Raw genomic sequence first — 20,179 nt, 5'->3', positions numbered from 1 at the left:
TGTATCAGCCTATTCTTTCTCTTGGAATTTGAATGACATTCTGATGATTCTGGTCAATAAGAAATGTATTCTGTATTGGTACAATGTTTTCTGTGACATACCAATAGATCAGTTGCAACTGAAATATCACACACTGAGTATGCTTAAAATTTTTAATAAACAAATGGCATTTTTTCTAAGAAAGCTCAACATTTACATACATTTTAGTACAAAATGGTATGAAGGTCAGAATTCAGAGGTCAGAGTCAAGGCCTTCAGTGCAGACATTCTGCTCTTAGTCTGAGGACTACTAAACTTCAGCACCTATTATGCCCCTGTATGGCTGTTTCCTTTTTCTTCAGTTTCTTGTCTCTTCCATATCTGAAACACATTAACATTCACAGTTAACTAAGTAATATTCACCTTTGTCAAATTTTCACCAAATTAAAGGCCCCATATCATGAAATAAAAACAAATCTAACTTTTTTTGAAATAACAGTTTGATGTATGTAAACACTGCTAGCTTCAAAATATACCATTCACTCCCCAGTCCATAGGGTCCATAAATGGAAACTACGCAGCACAACAGCCTGTTTTGAATTCACTGTTTGTGTTCTTTAGTAAAGACAAATGTTTCTATATAGAACAATAAGCACACAAAGAACCATATGCATGTTTAAAGGAGAATGTTAGTAAATGGTTTTATATAGAACCTTTCTGAAATGGGTTCTACATAGCACCAAAAAGTGTTCTTCTATTGTTACAAGCTTGACATCAGATATGGGGCCTTTAAAGGACCCAAACCTTTATTTCAAAAAAGCATGAAAAGGAAAGAAAAAACACATTTCATTGACCATTTTACCCAGAAGCCTTAAGAACAACATATAACTTTTTCAGTATTTAGTGTGTTCACACTTTGCCTTTATTATAGCTACCATTCTTTCCAGGAAACTTGGTTTCAGTTGCATTTAAATCTGCAGGAATATATCCTTTAATGCTTCTTGTGAACACTTCTAAAGTTCAGTCTTAGAAACTGGTTGAATTTCTGCTGCTCTGAACTTCTGACCACAACATGGTCCAACATTTCATAATATAAGACAAACAAAAGAAGCAAACCAGAAACTATGACAGTCGTATATGGACCAGGGGCAGCAGTGAAGCCCATAAATGGTGCTTTCTTTGTATTCACTGGGATATTTCTCATGAAATGGATCTGAACAATGTAACTGGGACTATAAGTGGTTATATAAACATTTTGTGTAGACAATATAATCCTGTAAAAGCTCATCAACATATATCCAAATAACAAACCATATACAATCAAAGCCATTACAGATTTGTATATATTGAAGAAAATAGCCTTTATAAATGGAGATCAAATAAAACTCAAAATTCTTGAAAGGGAATGTAAAAATAGACTCAAGGATGACAGGAAAAGATATAAAACTCCTGAACAATGAAAAATGAAATTTACATGAAAGTTACAACTAACATGAATCGAGCTAAGTGATGCCTTAGGACAGTAGGTGACAGACAAAAAGCAAGTTAACAGATGGAGTTTTACTGCAGATTTGAAACTCAATCTTCCTACTGGCTTTGACAGGATGTTATAGGCAATTCCTGCACTGAACCAGACTGTAGCAACTGAGTCTTATAAAGTTCATGCTAGTACTAAAGACCAGTTTTGAGATCGTAATTTAATGGTTTCGATCCTGTCTTGGCCTCAATATCATTTGGACTTTGGTCTTGTTTTGGTCTCAGGGTGAGGTACACTTGGAAATTGTTCTTGGGACTGATTGCAATACCTCTGTCTAAAGTAACTGGACACTGATTAATTTGCTATTATTACTGAATATAAACAATACCTTCAAACAGAATAAAACTTTCTTTACATGTTTAAATAAAATCTGTTCACTGCTGGTTGAGGATCTAATCGATCTTTTCCATGATGGCTTAACTGGGTATTATTTGTTTGTTGATGTTTATTAGTTCCAAACACTCAAATGTTGTTATTACTGTTTTCATTTGATAATAAAATGGATGTATCTTGTTTAGCTTATATTCAGTTGACTTTAGGTGGTGATCCTAAATAAGTTTTAGAGGAGAAAGGACAGAGAAAGACCTCACCATAATTTGCTGCCAAAAGTTACAATGAAAAGTTGGACTATAACATAATAACAATGTTATAGTATTTAGTATTAGTATTTTAGGCTGTACATACATTATAAAACAATGTTATGTCAACTTATGTATAATGAATGTACAAAGAACTACAAATAAATTTTACTTTCTCTACCAATTAGCTCATCAGCAGGGTAGAACTACAGATAATGCCATCAGCTGCCTAACAAATTTGTGTCAGGATATTTGGAAGACTCTCGGTCCTTATGCACGCCTATTGTTCATTGATTTTAGGCAGGCTTATAATAGTCACCAACCTTATAGTTCAATTCAGAAGTTGCAGGGTCAAGTGTTATCATAATAAAATGATACCTTTCTTTTTTAATTGACTGTCTGCAGTAAGTGAGGGTTACTAAAACTTTGACAGAACCAAGATAAGTAAGCACAGGTGCCCCTCAGAGCTGGGTCAGTTCTCCTGTCTTCTTCACATAATACACAAATAATTTCGCCAGCAGCCATTCAGAGAATTATGTTATCAGGTTTTCAGAAAACACTGCAATTGTCTGCAAAGTCAATCTTTTTATTTTACTGAAATTGAAAGTTTTGTAAAATGTGATTGTAACTACCAACTTCAAAATGCAAATAAAACAGCCCAATAAAACAGCCCATAACCCAAGCCAGCTCTTATAAATATTTAGGGGTCTATATTGACAACAGACTAAGTTTAGAAAGTCATGTTAAAAATATCTTTGTTTTAGATTACAACAGCATATGCATTTTTACGAAGACTTAGGGCTGTTGTTGTTGACCAAAATTCATGTTACTTCGCTATCACGCAGTCTTAGAGAGTAGTATAAGATATGGTATACAGTGTGGCATGGTAACCTGTCAATCAAATTAAAAAGCCAAATTGCTTGTCTGGTGAAGATCACAATGGAACAAAAGCGTTCAAAGTTATTTATCTCCGCAGACAATCTATGTGGTAGACAGGCAGTGAAGAAGGTGTTTGACTCTACCTATGTTCTCCTCTCATAATTCCAGCTTTTACCCGCAAGTAAAAGATTTTTTTTAAACCTCTAAAAAGCCAAAAGGTAATGGATTATAGACGGGCATTCCTGTGCAATATTTCTGCAGGGGGCCTACACACAACATCTATAATAGGTGTATGTGTTATAAGAGGTGTATTGTCACTTTGGAATGCCACTAGAATATGAAATGGAGGAGTATGCTTGTGGAAGTGTGATTGTAGGGTAGGGGAATGTGTTTTTTTGTAGGTCTTGAGTAATTTCATGAGCTGGGTACAAACCTTTTTTTAACTTATGAGATGAACATGCATGATTCTAGCAGTATTGGGAGCCCAAGATAAGTGTCCCCAAGATGACAAAGTATCAAACACATTTAATGATGTTGAGGTCTTGGCTTTGTCCAGTTTTGGAGTTCTGGTGCAAATTTCCTTTTCTCAGTAATACTTACTGCATAGCTACACATGTTTTCAGACCCATAGTCTTGTCTTCTCACAGTGGAAGGATGGAGAGAAACAAGAGTGGAGTTTGATTTTTCTTCTATTTCTCAAACATGAAAGCTTTAAGTGCTGTTTATCTGATGGTGAAATTTTTCTTTTTCCATTCATTTTCCTCTGACTTTCCCTTTCCTGATGCAAGTGGACTATTTTATATCTAATCTCCTCGAAGATACCTCCTTTAGCCAATTTTACATACACGTGCGAAAGAAATGTACAAGACAGGTTAGGTGTTGTTTTGGTAGCTGCTTGTGTAAATGTTAGTCTCCCTTTCGGCTTTTGATGGGAGGACATGGCTGTAACTTGGTTTTAAGTATGCAGGGATGGAAGAGTTAAAGTGGCAGTAAAGTGCACAAAAGTGGACAAATGAAATACTAATAGGATTGATTTATTTAGTGTTGGAGGCTTCTGTGCAATTTTCTGTTAAATGTATGCTCCCTGCTTTTTTGAAAAATAAACAAGTTGTATTTAATAGCTGTTTTAACTGGAAATCAGCTAAACAAAAGGGTGGTCTCTGATGTTTGCCCAGTACCGTGGCTCATTTTTTTTTAGAGACTAACCTGTATATATGCTTCTGACAGTGTAATCATCTGTGGTAGGATGTCTGTCACCTGCAGGTCTTGAAGCTCATACCACTTCCCTGTACCCTGTGAAAAGAAACACTCTCAGCTGTCTACTGAACTCACCAAAAATACCAAGACAGGACAAATTTGATCACAAAGGGTTAAAATCCACTCACATGGTGCAGGACATGAATTCTGTATGCTCCCTCAGAAGGTTTCCCATCATGTACCACATTGGCCACTAAGTCATAGGTTGTGTTCTTCTCAGTAGCCTGGGCCTCTTCTGTGAGATACTCACGTAGGTCAACATTCCTGGGAAGGGCATGAAGTAAAAACAGAACATAAGAATAACAACTAATAATAAGCAATCACACATGCATTCAATCAAAAAAGCAATAGCCAAGCACACGGTTAACCCAATAAAATTTTGTGGACCTGTGTATTTGAATGTTTATGTTCTTTGCTATAATAATCAATAAATGGGACACTCACGTAATGGGAAAGTTCACAATGGTGGGATTCTTTTCAACGAAGAAGTTATTCTTGGTGAACCTTTTGATGCAGAAAATAAGGTAGGGTGGAAGTTTGGTTAACTGGAACCTTTTGAGGAAGTTCTCTTTGTACGTTTTGTACTCCTGTGGCAGAAAGTGGGAGAACACGGTTCCACATTAGCAATTCTAAATGCCAAGAAACAAGAAGGAACTTCACATTTTGTTGTCAACTGCCACAGCACATTGATGTTTCTGTGCTGGTTTCAAGGATGGTTACATGATTGTAATAGGAGGTAGGACAGGCTTATTCACATTGTGAAAGAATAAAAGAAAGAAAGACAGATCTCCAATTGCCACAACTTTTGTGAATATTATATGCCTCCTGCCCCTAAACAACATATCACAAGCTTTGAGAGAATATGTTTACCTTGTAATTTATTTTACATTTTAAAGGTAAACAGTGAACAAAGGTTGACAGTTATGAACCTTTTAATAACAGATTCATATTACAGTTTCTATCAAAAACATTGACATGCATTATACAAGAAAATATTTAAAAATGCAAAGGAAAACTGACAAACAACTAATTACATACATCAATTTCATGACATTCAGCAACAGTTGATCAAGATATAACAGTTGGTACCTTCTCTGTGTTGCCATTGAACTTTGCTAGAATGTTGAAGAGAGGAACCTGAGGAATAATTAGCTGTTCCTTTTCATCTTTGTACAGGGGTGCCGTAGGGAGGTCGAGGGTAAGGTACAGAAAGGTGGATTCCAGCATCTCTTCTTGATACTCCTCCTTCTGCAGCAATGCCTCTTTCTCCTCTGCAGGCTGCACGAAGAGGTGGTTTTCATTAGACATGAAGGATATGATTAAGGGCCAATTAATGGATTGACTGACCTTGCTTGTGTAGGTTTCTCCCACAACTTTGCTGAGTTAGAATCCGAACGACACTTATTTAGCAGGCTTTTTATTCTGTTGTTAATCTTACGATTTATTAAATAACTACTAAGAGTGAGCAATATGGGTAAAATAACATTATCATACTTGACATTTTTACAGGACACAATATACATCATGATATTTTTGTTTTTCTGCAGTTTGCAAACAAGTTGCAACAAACAAAACAGGAGCTTTGGTACAATGATTTTTTTATTAAACATTTGTAAAATAATTTAAGAAGGAAAAGAAGTCAAACATTTTGGTTTAAAAAATTAATTAGTATTTTGTGGATTTGAATCTGATCAACTACTTACTGTGCCATTTATCCAAGTGCTATAAATGGTTATTGTTGTTTACAGGCTCACTATATATATTTTTTTTAATGATACAAGCAGTTGTTCAGTGTTCTAGAGTACTGAAGATATGATTTACTCAGAAAAGCAAACTGTGGCATAATATATCATGATAATGACAACATATGGTAAAATTACATCCCTAATAACTACTATAAAACTGTAGGGATAAAAATCTGATCAGTACCAGCAGATAATTGGTTAGAAGAAATTACATGAATCGGACAGATGTTTAGATTTGACTAGTATAGCACTTGTAACCCCACAGGAAAAAATTAAAAATATATTATATTTGTTTTTAATATTAATCCAGGTAGATGCAGCTCCAAATTTGTTTTTACATTTTATGAATATTTATGTATCAGCATCGGCAGATATATAAATGAAAAATATTGGATATCAGCATCAGCCCACATCCCAAATCTACATCTTTCATGGAGGTCCACTTATAATATTTGTGTAGTTTTATGTAACAAAAATGGTCATAACTCATTATAAATTGTTTTTAAACTCCTCCTTATCTCTTTGAATTAAACAGGCTGTTTTTGTTACTGTGCCTTTAAGGCTGATGTAAATGTAAATATGTAAATGACCTCTGTCCTAACTGGCTACGTTGCATCATTTACAAAGCAGTTCAGCTTGAAACACTTAAATAACTTCATGATTTGTAAATAACTTGAAAATTTTTTGTAGTTTATTTTTTATATACACTATATGGGCAAAAGTACTTGGTCACAACCCTTAATCACTGAATTTAGGTGTTTTATTAAAATCCTACTGCCACAGGAGTATAAAATCAAGCACCTAGCCATGCAGTCTGCCTTTACATATGTTTGTAAAAGAATGGGTCATGCTAAAGAGCTCACTGAAATGAGTGTGGTACTGTAATAGGATGCCACCACTGCAACAAGTGAGTTTGGGAAATTTCTTCCCTCCTAGATACTACATGCTCAGCTGCATGTGGTATTACTGAAAAGCAAAAGTATTTAGGAACCACAGCAACGCCAAGTGGAAGACTACATAAAGTCACAGAGCAGGGTCACCGAGTGCTGAGGTGCATAGTGCATAAAATTAACCAAAGCTCTGCTGACTCAATAACTGAGTTCCAAACCTCCTCTGGTATTAACATCAGCACAAAAACTGTACACCCGGAGCCTCATGGCATTTGTTTCCATGGCTGAGCAGCTGCATGCAATACATCACCAAGCACAATTCAAACCGTCGGATGGGGTCGTGTAAAGCACATCACCACGAGACTCTGGAGTTGTGGAAACCTGTTCTGTGGAGAGACAAATCACGGTTCTCTATCTGGCAGTGTGAAGGATGAATCTAGGTTTGGCGAGGAGAACATTACCTGCCTGACTGCATTGTACCAACTGTAAAGTTTTGTGGAGGAAGGATAATGCTATGGGGTTGTCTGTCAGGAATTGGCCTAGGCCCCTTAGTTCAAGTGAAGGGAAATCTTAATACTTCAGCATACCAAGGCATTTTGGACATTTCTATGCTTCCAACTTTGTGGGAATAGTTTAGGGAAGGCCCTTTTCTGTTCCAGCATGACTGTGCCCCAGTGCACAAAGCAAGGTCCATAAAGGCATGGCTGGGTAAGTTTGGTATCCCTTTGGGATGAAATAGAACAGAAATTGCGAGCCAGGCCCTCTCATCCAACATCAGTGTCTGACCTCACAAATGCTCTTCTGGATGAATGGGCAAAAATTCGCACAGACACACTCCAAAATCTTGTAAAAAGCTTCCCAAAACAGTGGAAGTTATTACAGTTGCAAAGGGGGGGGGGCAACTCCAGATTCATGCCTATGGATTTAAAATGGGATGTCATAAAAGCTCCTGTAGGTGTAATGTGTAGGTGTCCCAATACTTTTGTCGATATAGTATATGTACTGTCTGGACTGAGGAATAAATAGTGTGTTTGCAACTAACTATGTTTAAATACTACAAACTCGGTTCCATGATAGAGGCCCTTTAAATGCAAACATTCTTCTAACAGTGCAGCAGTTGCAATGGGATTAGTTTACTAGTTAACTAACTAAACATCATACATGGCTGGCCGAACAACTAAATACAACTAAAGTCAAATCATTAAAACAATTACCACTCTTAAAAAACACTGGTTTGGCTGACATACCAAATCTGGGTGAGGGAGTTTCTTTGAGAAGATTCGCATGGACCCCTGGAACACTTTCGTAACAATTGCTGTAAAGTATAAAAAAAAACAAAAAAACATGCTTTTTGAAACATAAATTCTGTCATGAACACAAATATTGCACAAACAGAACTGATATTCAAACAAAATAAGTGCAACCTTATGTGTTGTAAAATAAACTACACAACTGATTTTGGTCGATTAAGGCAGTCCTTCAAGTTTTTTAGCATTCACAGTGCAACAAAAAAACTACATGGGTACCACACCTTTGCACAAAACTAACAGCACACAAAATCTGAAACACACAAACTTACATGGCTTTTTCTTAGTCCCACCTAGGGCTCCATGCAATGCATTGAGGAACCAAGAAAGAAAGTCCACAGCATCACCTACAGGGCAAAGAAAGCATGGCATCTCATTAACAAAGTAAAAAGCTTTGGTCCTGGATCTCCCTGTGGTACCAATACAATTACACAATTTCCTCCGAACTCCACATGTAATTCATCACCCAAGACATTTTTTGACGTTTGCTTCTTTAGTTTTGCACTGGAGCAGGGTCTCTGCACTAGGCAAAGGTAGGCAGCCTCCTAGGACCTCCCATGAAAATACAAATTAGATATACTGCACATAATGTACATAATACTAGTGTTAGTATGGATATAGAAAAGAGTAGTATAGATAAATGTTAGTATAGATATAGCAAACTATCTTATTATATTGGCAGATAATTTTGCTTGTTTGAACAATATTTAAGGCAAGCAAAATCATCTGCCAATATAGTGAGATAATTTCACTTAATAAAATTACTTAAGTTAAAGAAATCTATAAATAAATTAAATAATCCCATAATATTCTTACAGCAATCTCAAAATAAGAATGTCGATATATGTAATATTTATGTAAGATGATTTCAATTGATATCATTTTTTCAGTGTAGACGGTTGTGCCACTCGAGAGCACAGAGCTTTAAATAATTGTGCATCCAGTGTGCCCCATTCCTGTTTTTTGCCTAGAGGCCCATAATCACTAAATCCGCCCCTGTACAAGGTTAATGTAGCTAACAAGTAATGGAAACTTTTAAGGCCTCGGACCACACGCTTGCCATTAATGTAAATCTGTAATGTAAACGTAAGTTGTACAGTACCTTGCTTGGTGATCTGAAAAGTTTTCTTGCTGCAAAGCACCACTGCCTGCAGCATTTCATGCGGGGAGACATGAGCTTTGAAGTTGCGTGGGTTCCACAGTTTGCGCATGAGCTCACCAAAACGCTGCACTAGCAAAAACATGATGTCACCAGGCGGCCGACGGATTCCACGATAGTTCTCCTCCTCTAAGAAGTAGTTCCGCAGAGGCGGCACATTGGACAGAGCCTTATAAAAACATGCACAAAGGGTATGGGGTTTCAGTCCATGAAAAACACCACAAACAAAGAAAACATGGACAATAAAATAATAGCTATGGACCATCCACTACACTCAGCACTTCTCACACTTACTGGCAAAGACAACAAGCAACTGTAAGTAAACTCCTTGCCGTAACATACTGTCTACAATAGGTTTCAATTTTAAGTATCATTGTAAAAATAAATTAATCCTATTCACATGGTACTGTGCTAACAATAATCATATTTGAATAATAAGATAACCAGAGCAGTGGGAAGCTTTCACTTGTTTGCTCTCCACAAGCTCAGCAACAGTATATTTTAAATGTAGAAAATTACTGAGTCATTTTTTAAAATACTATATACGCCGACCAGCCATTTCATCAAGAACACCTTCTTGTTTCTACACACATTATCCATTTTATCAGCTCCACTGACCAAAATATGATATATAATATATAATATTGGTGCACTTCTAAAATCTGTTCCTTTGCATACTTTGTTAGCCCCCTTATACCCTGTGACCACTGATGAAAGACCCGAGGATGACTAACACACATTGTGCAGCAACAGATGAGCTATCATATCTGACTTTACATCTACAAGGTGGATCAACAAGGTAGAGGTATCTAACAGAGTGGACAGCGAGTGGACACAGTGTTTTTTAAAAGCCAGGCAGCACTGCTGTGGCTGATCCACTCGTACCAGCACAACACACACTAACGTCACTACTATGTGAATGTCACTGCAATGCTGAAAATGATCCACCATGTAATTATACCTGTTCTGTGGTGGTCCTGTAGGGGTCCTGACCCTTGAAAAACAGGGTGAAAGGGGGCTAATTCTTTTTTTTTACTTTTAAAGGCATTAAACTCTGTAGACATCTGGTTCCTATCACTACCACTGTGAAAAATTCTCTGCAAGTTTCTCTAGAATGGAGTACTTCCCAAACCACTCTGAATGATGCTGTTTCCAACATTTCCAAGAATGAGGTGAATTTGTCATGCAGCCCACTGCAGCTGCCTATAAACAAGTGAAACATTAGAAATAGCAGCTTAAACAAAAGTTAGGATACCAAAAAAGGAAAAGTTTTTCTGTGACAGCTGCTGTCCTACATTTGAGGCTGACTGAAGTTACCAATGTGGCATACAAAGATTATATAAGGTTTCTGTTAGGAGGAGTTAGGATGTTTCTGTAAAACAGCACCTAGACTTAAATTATCAGCAAAATAACTGCATTGCAAAGATAAAACTAGGTTTCATTAAAGGGAAACATACAGTTTTGTGAAACTCTGTCAATATGTAATCTAAGCCAGAAACTTCAGTTGGTAGCTACCAACTAAGTACAAATCTCAGTAGTAGTTACCCTACAGTTATGAATCTACAGCTAATGCAGCAGGTTCTGTGTTTTTTTTTTCCCCCAGCCTAAATGTTGGACAGACATACCTGTAGAACTACATTGGCATAGTCATTGGCCTTGATATTATTGAGCCCCACAATTCCAGGCAGGTACGTTGTGCCATCATAGGCCCTGTACAGCTTCCCATGTTTATCCAACCCGGAGATGTGCTGTTTGGTAAACGTTGGCTTCAGCACATACTACAGACATAAAGGCAAAGACAAAGATTACACTTAAATGAAGGACAAAAAGTATACTGATAGCAGGAGGTCCCACAATACACTTTTTTGTATCATGCAAATATAAATGCTTGTAACATGGCCTCTTTGAAAGCCCATCTTCAAAGTGCTCCATTTTAATTTTGTGCAGATTCTGAGTATTTTTAGATCTCATCCTGTTCGCAATGCTACCAGATAGCCGAGCAGCATTTGTAGTTGAGATTTTGGAGGTGTGCTGCATATCATGACCTCTGTGAGCCTCAGCAAGCTACTGTTACCAATGCAAATATGTTTACGTACTTCTTTGCAGAAGCATAAATAAGCTAGATCTATTGTGATCAGGAAATTTTATCTGAAGATTAACTGCCATATAAATAACTGCAATTAATTTTTTTTTGTTCATTAGACACAACTATTAAAGTACAAGCATAAAGTGGCTGATTAGTGATTTAGCTACCTTGCTTCCTAGCTGTTGATGTCACAGTATGGGTCAGAAGTTAGAACTTTTGTTGTTTCCATAACAATGTGTTCAATGTGTTTCTTTAATGTTTTCTGTTTTCTTTGATTTACATTTGTTTTCCTCAACTTGACCTAATTCACAGTGGCCCTTATTCATCAAAGTTGCATGAAAAACACAGTTTTGACATATGAACCATTCTATGCCTGATTTATGAATCGTTCTTACAATGTGGAAACAAGCAGCAATTTGAGTACAAATGATGAATAAAAGTGAATAAAACTACATCGTTCAGCTCCTTGTGAGCCAATGGCTGTGCTTTTACGTGCAGTTTCAGGTCCCGCTACAGACCAACCTTTAGTGTTAAAATTACGATGAGTTGGAAGAATAAAATGTGAAAAATAAAACATCTTATTTTTAGGATAGTAGAATGATGTGATAGTTTAATGTGATTATTTTCCTAAAATAACATATTTGCTGTATTATTGCATTGTTTCAGTTGGCTTCCGCAATAAGTGTGTTTTGTTTATTTTTTGGGCAGTGTCAGTAGTACAATACAAAAGCACATTGTAATATGCTATTAAATGGAACATGAAATACTTGCAGCATTTGTATATATGTATACATGCATGTATAAACAGTATGTCCAATTTGGTACAATGTGCAGAAAATATTAGTACTATTGTTATTTCCAGTTTTACCCTTATTACTGGAATTATACATCACACTGATAATAGTTTTGGTTAGTTAACCACAATTCAAGCATTTTTTCTGGTTGTCAAACTTTTACTATCAAGTTTACACACACTTATACCAGACATGAGTTTCATCACACAGATACAGCAAAAATTAAACAGGGGAATAATAAAATATTCAGTGAAATTTGTGTGCACTCAGACTTCACCGTACACAACTTACAACTATGGAAAATCATTTCGATCAGGCAATTATGTAATAATTGTGACAGGCTGGTGGCTTACAGTGGCCTTAAAATGTCTAATCTTATATCTGAGTGACTGGAACAATGGTGCTAAATACAATCGCACTCAGCAATCCATCCAAACATAACTGCAGTCTTTACTGCTATTAAACATTTTTCAGGGCATGTGCCATGGTACTTTTAAATGTTCTGCTCTTATGTAAAATCCCATTCAAACCACATATGCCTTTAATATGTTGAATGTTCGTGATACTCAGTATACAACTGATTGATTAAATGAACCATGTAAGATTTGTTTTGATATTATTTCTGTAGCAATGTTACTCTCATTGGTTTCATCTCTACCCACCGTGATGTCCTCGAGTGATGAATCAATGACCTCGTAGTTGTCTGGCAGACAGTAGAACTTGAGTGTGTGGAGATTCAGGAAGACATGATGTGTGAACTGAACACTATGGGTGTAAGCATGAGACTTCAGACCTCTTCCTAAAACATTCACACACACAAATTGTATTTGGTATTAGCATCAGTGTATATGGCACGGACTGACATTAAAAGAACAAATTTTGAAGTAGTAAAACCAGCTGCTGCTGTTTTTTGACCCCAGTGTCTAATATTGTCTTTTCCTTAAACAACAGCTGAACCATCTTTTAAAACATGAGATGCTGCTAACTGGTCTAAAATGGAATGTCTAAGTGCCAGAAAGAAATTATAGAGAAAATGAACTCTAACTAATAACTTTCAATGAGGATTGCAGTAGTATAGTTTGTTTCCTGTATGGTTCATTGTCAAGGCATTGATAGTGCATTTTATGCAAAGGTGCTTACCTTGAAAATACTTCCCACAGATGAGACAAGCATAGACATTAATGTGGGAGAGAGATATTGAGCACAGTTTCTCAAAGTCAAAGTCCAAAACACTCCTGAATAAAAGAAGGAAAAAACAGCAGAACTTTACTTTGACTTCACATATGACTTGACACATTCATTCTGATTAATCATCAATAAATATAATCTGTTCCAACCTATTGATTGTGTCAAGGTATGGACAGTGTCGGCTTCTTCTGTCTTCAGTGTCCTGAGAACGAGCCACTTTCCCCCGCACCACTTGGAAGCCGACATTAGTAAATTAGTAAAACCAAAAGTCAGATGTACAGCATAAAAACAGGCATTTACTCCGATTTGGGTAGTGAATAATGTGTATTTACTTAGGGAAAATATAGTAATTCACTGCCAGCTAATCACTATATAGTAATTGTAATGTTAAAAGTATACATACACAGAAAGCCTCTTTGAAATGAATAGTCATCAATATGTCCTTCTTTAGTTGTGTACTAGATCGATGATGCTAAAGAAGCTAGCAAGTAATAAAAAACGTTTACTCTACCAATTAGCATTGTGCAAATGTGCATGCCTAGATCTTTACATACTTGCCTCAAAACCATGTAAAGCTGTTAAATAACCAAATACACTTCTGAATTGGCGACTTAATAATGTAAACTGGTGGCAACTAGCTTCCATTCATTGTAAGTATTGTAACATTACATATTAACAATCCATCCAACTGATCTATTCTATAGATAATATCATAACCAAGGATCAAATATTGATATGGCTTATTACTAGTAATATAAGATCACAGAAATCAAGAGTTAAGACTCTGCATAAATTTGTTTACATTTCAATGGCTGAATTCTGCAGAAAATAAAATAAAATCAGCAGGATTCCCACCGATTCATTAGACATAAGTAGGAAGTCTTACAAGACTACCTGGGTTCTTCCTTTTAGAGAGAGAATTGGTTTATTCCATTTGCAGATTGCTGAAAATGATTTTCAGTGAAAATGAAAATTTAAGTCTAGACTCGAATTCAGTGGGTACTTTGCACAGTCCTCTTACAGCAATTATATTCACATGGTTTTATATACAGATTCCTGTGATTAATTAGTTCAGGATCACAGTTAAATTTCTCAAGATGATAACGTTGATTGGTTGGGTTGCCTTTACGTTAATTAAGGTATATGCAGTTAAATGGAGTTACAGAGATGATGGATCTGACATGATAATAAAAGCTAGTTAACGTTAGTTGTAATAGCTAGCTAGGTTAGCTAGCTATGTTAGCTAGCTAGATTGCTAAGCAACACACTGAAAATGTCTAGCTGCCAAATTACCGTTGCTTCCGATGTGCTCAACAGCAAAAAATAAAAGCTCTTAAAAATAGTTCTTATATTGTTATGAAGCTAGTTTGAAATGAATCCAACTCGCACTCAGCCGGCTAGAACTACAAACTGAAACGTGCACTACAACACTGCTTAGCTAGTTAGCTAGCCACAATTTTTTTCTTGCTGGCCAACTGAATCATCTTTGCAATTTAGAAAAGCTATCCCCATATTACCTTCCTCCTCATCATCATCGATATCCCGCTCTCGTTTCAAATTTGCCATACTTTTCTGGTTTATTCCCTCGAACTGCAGAGCTGCAGGGCTTACGCCATTCACTCTTTCCGAACGAAACTCAAATTCCCGGCAACATTCGCGAGAGAAAACAGGAAGGAAGACAACACAGTATCCCAGGGCCATAGTGATGAAGTCCTGAGCACGAGTGTAGACAGTAATGTAGAGGTAAAAAAAATACAGATATAATATTCTGTTTCCTAGAAGAATATTACAGGATGACAAAGTAATAATATTTCATGTTTAATTAATAAGTGCGACTGAATTAAAAATGCAAATAATTATAGGGTGTCTACTGTAGGTGGCAGTACACGCCATACACAGTTCAGAGAGTCTTAAACCTAAAAGAAGAAGAGGATGCCGTCAATAAGAGATTTGTGTATGTTAGAAAATCGTTTGTTTAGTTGGTTATAGCTCTGAAACATGGAGATTTGGCAGAATGCCGAGGCTGAAACTCTCAAGTATAAGCCGGGGGGTCGTTTGGACATGAATCATGGTTTCCTGCACCACATTCGGAGAAACCAAATCGCCAGGTACGGGCTAGCTAGTTAGCTAACAGGTTAGCTAGCCATGGGAACACACTGCCTAACGGCTAGGGTAATTTTATACGGGGTCCTCTTTCATTAGTGACTACAATGTGTTGGCTTAATATCATCCAAACGTTTGCAAACACTATTTAACCAAAGTTTAGCTCATCTTGATTAAGTTAATGACAACTTCTAGGCCTGTTCATCGACGCTGTATGTTAGAAGTTACATTGCTGTGAAACAACTGTTTATAATTGCTTACTGTCCTTTTAAAGGGATGATTATGACAAAGAGGTGAAACAGGCGAAGGAACGGCAGAAACGCAGACACACAGCGACCCCGCGGCGCCCACGAAGACCAGACCGAGAGGTGTACCATCCTCGCCATCGAAGTAGGAGACAGAACACTTTATTGGTTTTTTCGTTTTTTAATATTATTGTATTTTTATAAATTTTACCTTTTTATATTTTACTTTTATTGTCACTTTTTAAATTACACAGTAGGTATATAGCTGTTGGTGCTGGGAGATGTTGACAAAATCCAATATCATGGTATTTCAAAAAGTTTGCATTATTAACTTTCATGAACTCAGGCTTCCAGAGTACTGCTACTCAATACATAGCTTGTTTTTATTTGCTCTGTTTTTGTTGTTTTTTCCAGTTTCACCAAAATATCTGATCACAGTACTGTAAACTAAATTTACAGAAGAAATACTATTTATTTAGGTATTTTGAAGTACATAGCATACAATGTCAGCTGTGAAGAGCACAAAATACAATTTTGGAAAGGGCAAAAAGCAGGCTGATTTATGGAACTGAATGTTATTATAGAGAAATTAACATTTTTTGATCAGTATTGCTAAAACTAAAGATCAATATCACCAGTGTGGCACACAATCAATATTGATGATATTTTGTCCAGCACTATGTGTACTACTCTGAGTGGTGGTCCGCTCTTGACACTGACGTGTAAAATACCCATGAGTACCACTGTGCCTGATACACTCGTAACACACTAAGCACTACACACAGCAGTATGCCAGTACCATCTCAGTATTACTTCGCTGTTTAGAATGGTCTGTCACCTAAATAATGTCTGGTCCACAGTAGTCCTGTGGTCAGAAACTCACCAATAATAAATGGGGTACAAATTGTGTATGACAGCTAAAATGAGAGTAGAAGGCCACCAGTTATACTATATAAATATTTATGGAGTTAAACAATGAGTTATACTATATAAATATTTATGGAGTTAAACAAGCTGAGGTTTTTATCACTTAGTTCAAATTGTTAAAAATGTTAAAATGATACTAAAATTGAAACATTCAGCAAAGTCTGAATAAAAAAAAGCTATATAATAAAACATGGCTTAAAACACTAATTGGACCTATCTGAGAACTGTCCGTTGAGCACACGTGATTAACATACCTCAGTCGGTTTGACACACTCTCAATGTGCTATGCCACTGAAGCAGAACTAAACGGTGCAAGACGTGAAAAGTGCCGAAACAAGCTCTATATGTGTTGACTCATTGTACATGACTAATAATAATAATAAAAAAAAAAACAGTTATCTAGCTTTTATATGGCAATGTCTAAAAGAAGGTAAAGTATTCATTTTTGGATGTGTATACAGGGACTGCTGTTGTGTACAGTTGACCAAAAAATGAATGGACAGATGAATGAACAGACAGCAGGAAGATAGATGAGTTATCTTGACTGCTCAGTTATGCTTTCTGGGTTAGATTTTGCTGGTCACTTGCTCTCTCTCTAAATTTTTCTGACTCAAACGCATTATATTGGACATTGGAATGTTATTTACTTGTACTTTGCATGTGTATATTGTCTGCTCACAAGAGAAAGATTAACCTACTTAGAAAGATAACATGGATGTAGGATCCCTTAAGCTTTAAATGTTGTGTGATGTCACCGGCCATGCTATCTGGTCTGACTCTCCACGTCTTGGTTTTGAGAGGTTATCAGTAATATTTTGTCTCTGCGAATGCTTGATTCCAGATGGCTCTGAGCCCGGGGCTGGTGTGGAAATTGAAGAATGGAACGAGAGCAGCTCCAGTACAGAGCAAGAGAGCACAGGAAGCAAACTGTTCTGGCTTGACTACCAAGCCGACAACGGCCATGTAACATCATTCATTGTATACAAGGTACACAGTGAGTCACTCTTTGTTGAAGTGGCTTGTTGTATAATTAGTTTCTAGTTTGAAATGTTAAAAACTTGAAGTTTTTTTTCACTCTGCATCAGTGTGTCTCAGTTCCAGTCTTGGATTGCTACCTGCACTGCACTATTTTTCCCTGTAGCAAATGCAAAGAGACAAAAAAAATAATAGACTTCATTTGGAACTTCTGGACTTACTGGAAGTAAAAATGTACTGATATTAAACAACCTCTTGAGCACTTTCCATTTTTCTATGAGAAATTGGTGGATCAGCAAAAGTAGCATTAGACTAGTGTTTTCTAAAAGCTATGAGTTGTAAAGCTTGTTGTACTATGGTAGAGAGTAGATGTCTTCACCAATGTGCTTTAACATTGAGCCAAGGTCTAGCAAACATAATTTCTAATTTTGCAAAGAAATCAAGAAAATTATTAATTCATTACATCTGTCAATGGGACAGGCTGTTCAAGTAAGCCACAAAAAGCTTGCTGCTGTTGGAACAAAACCTTCTGTCTCCAAAAAGGTAACTTAACAGGAGAAGTAAAAAACATTCCAACTTTTAATGGAAGTAAATGGAAAAATTATTTTTTCCCAAGTAATTTTGGACCATTTCTGATGGTCTGTTCATCATGAAATTAAATGAAAAATGACAAAAACTGAGATATGAGGTTTTGTCCCGGCAGCAGCAAGCTAGATATCTCAGTAACAAGTTTTGCTATGAAGCTACAAGGCTGAATTAGCTAACAAGTAATGGAACCATGATGAATTCTTAATCTCGCATAGACTTTCCTAATCTCATAGACTCACAGTTTGACATGCTGTTTATGAGTATAATAATGGATAAAAGTGCAGACAAAATTCAGATTTTTTTTTAAATAGTTTACAGCTATGCAACTTGTCTTTTTTTAAATCACTCATTGCTTGTTGTCTGTTTTATGTTTTCGTTGCACTCTATTCACTTATTTTCATATTTTATTTTCCTGTTCTTCTCAGGAGGATGATCCAGAGAGTGTGGTTGAACGTGTGGAGGAAAAGAACGTTTTAGACTCGGCTATGAGGACGGTGCTGTTGGCACGAATCGGACAAGAAATCGATAAGCGTCGTGACAAACGCTGAGGTTTTAAAGGGAAGCCATGATGGATTGGAATAAAGACTGGTAAAGTCTGAGGAGCATTCACACCACTGAGCGTGACTTGTGTTGATGGTGCAGTTGAGTAGGATAGCACTGAGATTGCAGCATTAGATGTTTCATGCTGCCATTATTCAGCCTGCCGTGAGACAGCCTCTCACTTTGGATGTGTTTATGCTCAAATCCAAAGAGAAAATGAAATTATACAATGAAAATGGGCACCTCTGTCTGTAATGTAGAGATAATCTCATGTCTTACATGAGATGAGTTGTGATGGGAAACACTCTCAAAACAGTCAGTGGTTGGCAGAAAGGATCTCCGGGCAAAAATGAAACCTCACTAGCACTCCAAAAAGCAGTCTCATCTCAACCAATTGAGGGCCTGCAGAATGAGTATGAAACCTTGTTCTTATGCAGTTAATCATCATGACTGAAAATAACTGGATATATACAACATTTTGTACAATTTATTGGACACAACAGGGGACAGTCTATGTTTGAAGTAATGTCTAGATCAGTATCAGATGCAAAAAAAGGAATCTAATGGTTTTTAAATAACAGTAGTTACAGGTCTAAACTCATGAAGCTGTCATGTAGTGAATACAATTTCTCACCATAGAAGAATAGTTCAGCAGAAAAGGAAATAGACACAGTTTTCCCCTTGCCCCTAATGCAATCTATCAGCCAAGACATGTTTCATGTCAGAAGTTTCTTTCTTTAGCTTTATGATGCTGGTGAGGTGAGATTCAACAAGCCTCATAGCTTCAGTGCAGAATTACAGAGGAAAAGGAAAAAATGTGTAGACTTTTTTGATGAACTATTGCTTTAATGTTCCAAAAAATAACTGTCTTACGTCAGAAAAAATATAAAATGGTTGGGAGGCCTGATCAGTCCATTGTAATTGTATGGATGATATTTGTTTCACTAAAGATATCACTTTAGTTTAATGGTGAGTTTAATGGGAATAAATTTGACTGGACAACTTCGATAGCATAATACTTTTTCTTTTTCATCATGTCTTCTTTTGGCTGTATGAAGAGTTTTTTTTTATTTTTGTAACCATGTTCTCTGTACAAAAAAGACATAAAGGATGCTGAAGAATCATGTCTGTGGTGGTTTGTTCCTGTATTGTTTGGTGTATTCTTTTTTTTCTGCTCAGTTATGACTGTGAATTTAGAGACATGATTAATTTACTGGTATTGTCAGGGAGTGAAAAGCTACATGCCTGTGCAGTGTTCAATCTTGTGGATAACCCTTAACTGTATAACTTAAGCCTAAAGTTGAGGATTGTCCAATTAGCTATTTTCCTTAGCCCTTCTCCTTTTGGACATTTTTGTTTTTTGGCCTAAGTTATCAGGATCCTAAAAGTAAGGATAGCAAAG

The 20,179-nt window shown here is 36.5% G+C and overlaps 2 protein-coding genes across 2 annotated transcripts; one reads left to right on the top strand and one right to left on the bottom strand.

Moving 5' to 3' along the window:
• Positions 1-138: 138 nt before the first annotated feature.
• usp39 (ubiquitin specific peptidase 39) lies at positions 139-15,040 on the bottom strand. The gene is made up of 13 exons (XM_036598320.1): positions 14,917-15,040; positions 13,549-13,630; positions 13,352-13,446; positions 12,874-13,010; positions 10,957-11,109; positions 9,275-9,500; positions 8,445-8,519; positions 8,113-8,180; positions 5,320-5,508; positions 4,675-4,817; positions 4,359-4,494; positions 4,180-4,266; positions 139-360 (listed from the first exon to the last, which is right to left on the bottom strand). The coding sequence occupies exons 1-13, from the start codon at positions 14,963-14,965 to the stop codon at positions 307-309; spliced, it is 1,494 nt and encodes a 497-aa protein (XP_036454213.1). The 5' UTR covers positions 14,966-15,040; the 3' UTR covers positions 139-306.
• A 237-nt stretch (positions 15,041-15,277) lies between these two features.
• On the top strand, positions 15,278-19,901 carry cunh2orf68 (chromosome unknown C2orf68 homolog). Its single transcript, XM_036599030.1, has 4 exons — positions 15,278-15,507; positions 15,777-15,892; positions 17,516-17,661; positions 18,663-19,901. Exons 1-4 carry the CDS (start codon positions 15,398-15,400, stop codon positions 18,783-18,785), a joined length of 495 nt encoding a protein of 164 aa, XP_036454923.1. The 5' UTR covers positions 15,278-15,397; the 3' UTR covers positions 18,786-19,901.
• Positions 19,902-20,179: the final 278 nt, after the last annotated feature.

The sequence above is a fragment of the Colossoma macropomum genome, unplaced genomic scaffold (genome assembly GCF_904425465.1).
Source record: "Colossoma macropomum unplaced genomic scaffold, Colossoma_macropomum, whole genome shotgun sequence".
NCBI lineage: Eukaryota > Metazoa > Chordata > Actinopteri > Characiformes > Serrasalmidae > Colossoma > Colossoma macropomum.
The sequence above is the reverse complement of the archived record's forward strand: the minus strand, read 5'-3'. Positions and strand labels throughout refer to the sequence as shown.

Coding starts and splice junctions, on each gene's coding strand:
- usp39 (XM_036598320.1), bottom strand. CDS start 14,965: ATGGCAAATTTGAAACGAGAGCGGGATATCGATGATGATGAGGAGGAA. Junction 13,447..13,548: donor TACCTTGACACAATCAATAG/GTTGGAACAGAT, acceptor TCTTTTATTCAG/GAGTGTTTTGGACTTTGACT. Junction 8,181..8,444: donor TGGGACTAAGAAAAAGCCAT/GTAAGTTTGTGT, acceptor TATACTTTACAG/CAATTGTTACGAAAGTGTTC.
- cunh2orf68 (XM_036599030.1), top strand. CDS start 15,398: ATGGAGATTTGGCAGAATGCCGAGGCTGAAACTCTCAAGTATAAGCCG. Junction 15,508..15,776: donor CGGAGAAACCAAATCGCCAG/GTACGGGCTAGC, acceptor GTCCTTTTAAAG/GGATGATTATGACAAAGAGG. Junction 17,662..18,662: donor CATCATTCATTGTATACAAG/GTACACAGTGAG, acceptor TGTTCTTCTCAG/GAGGATGATCCAGAGAGTGT.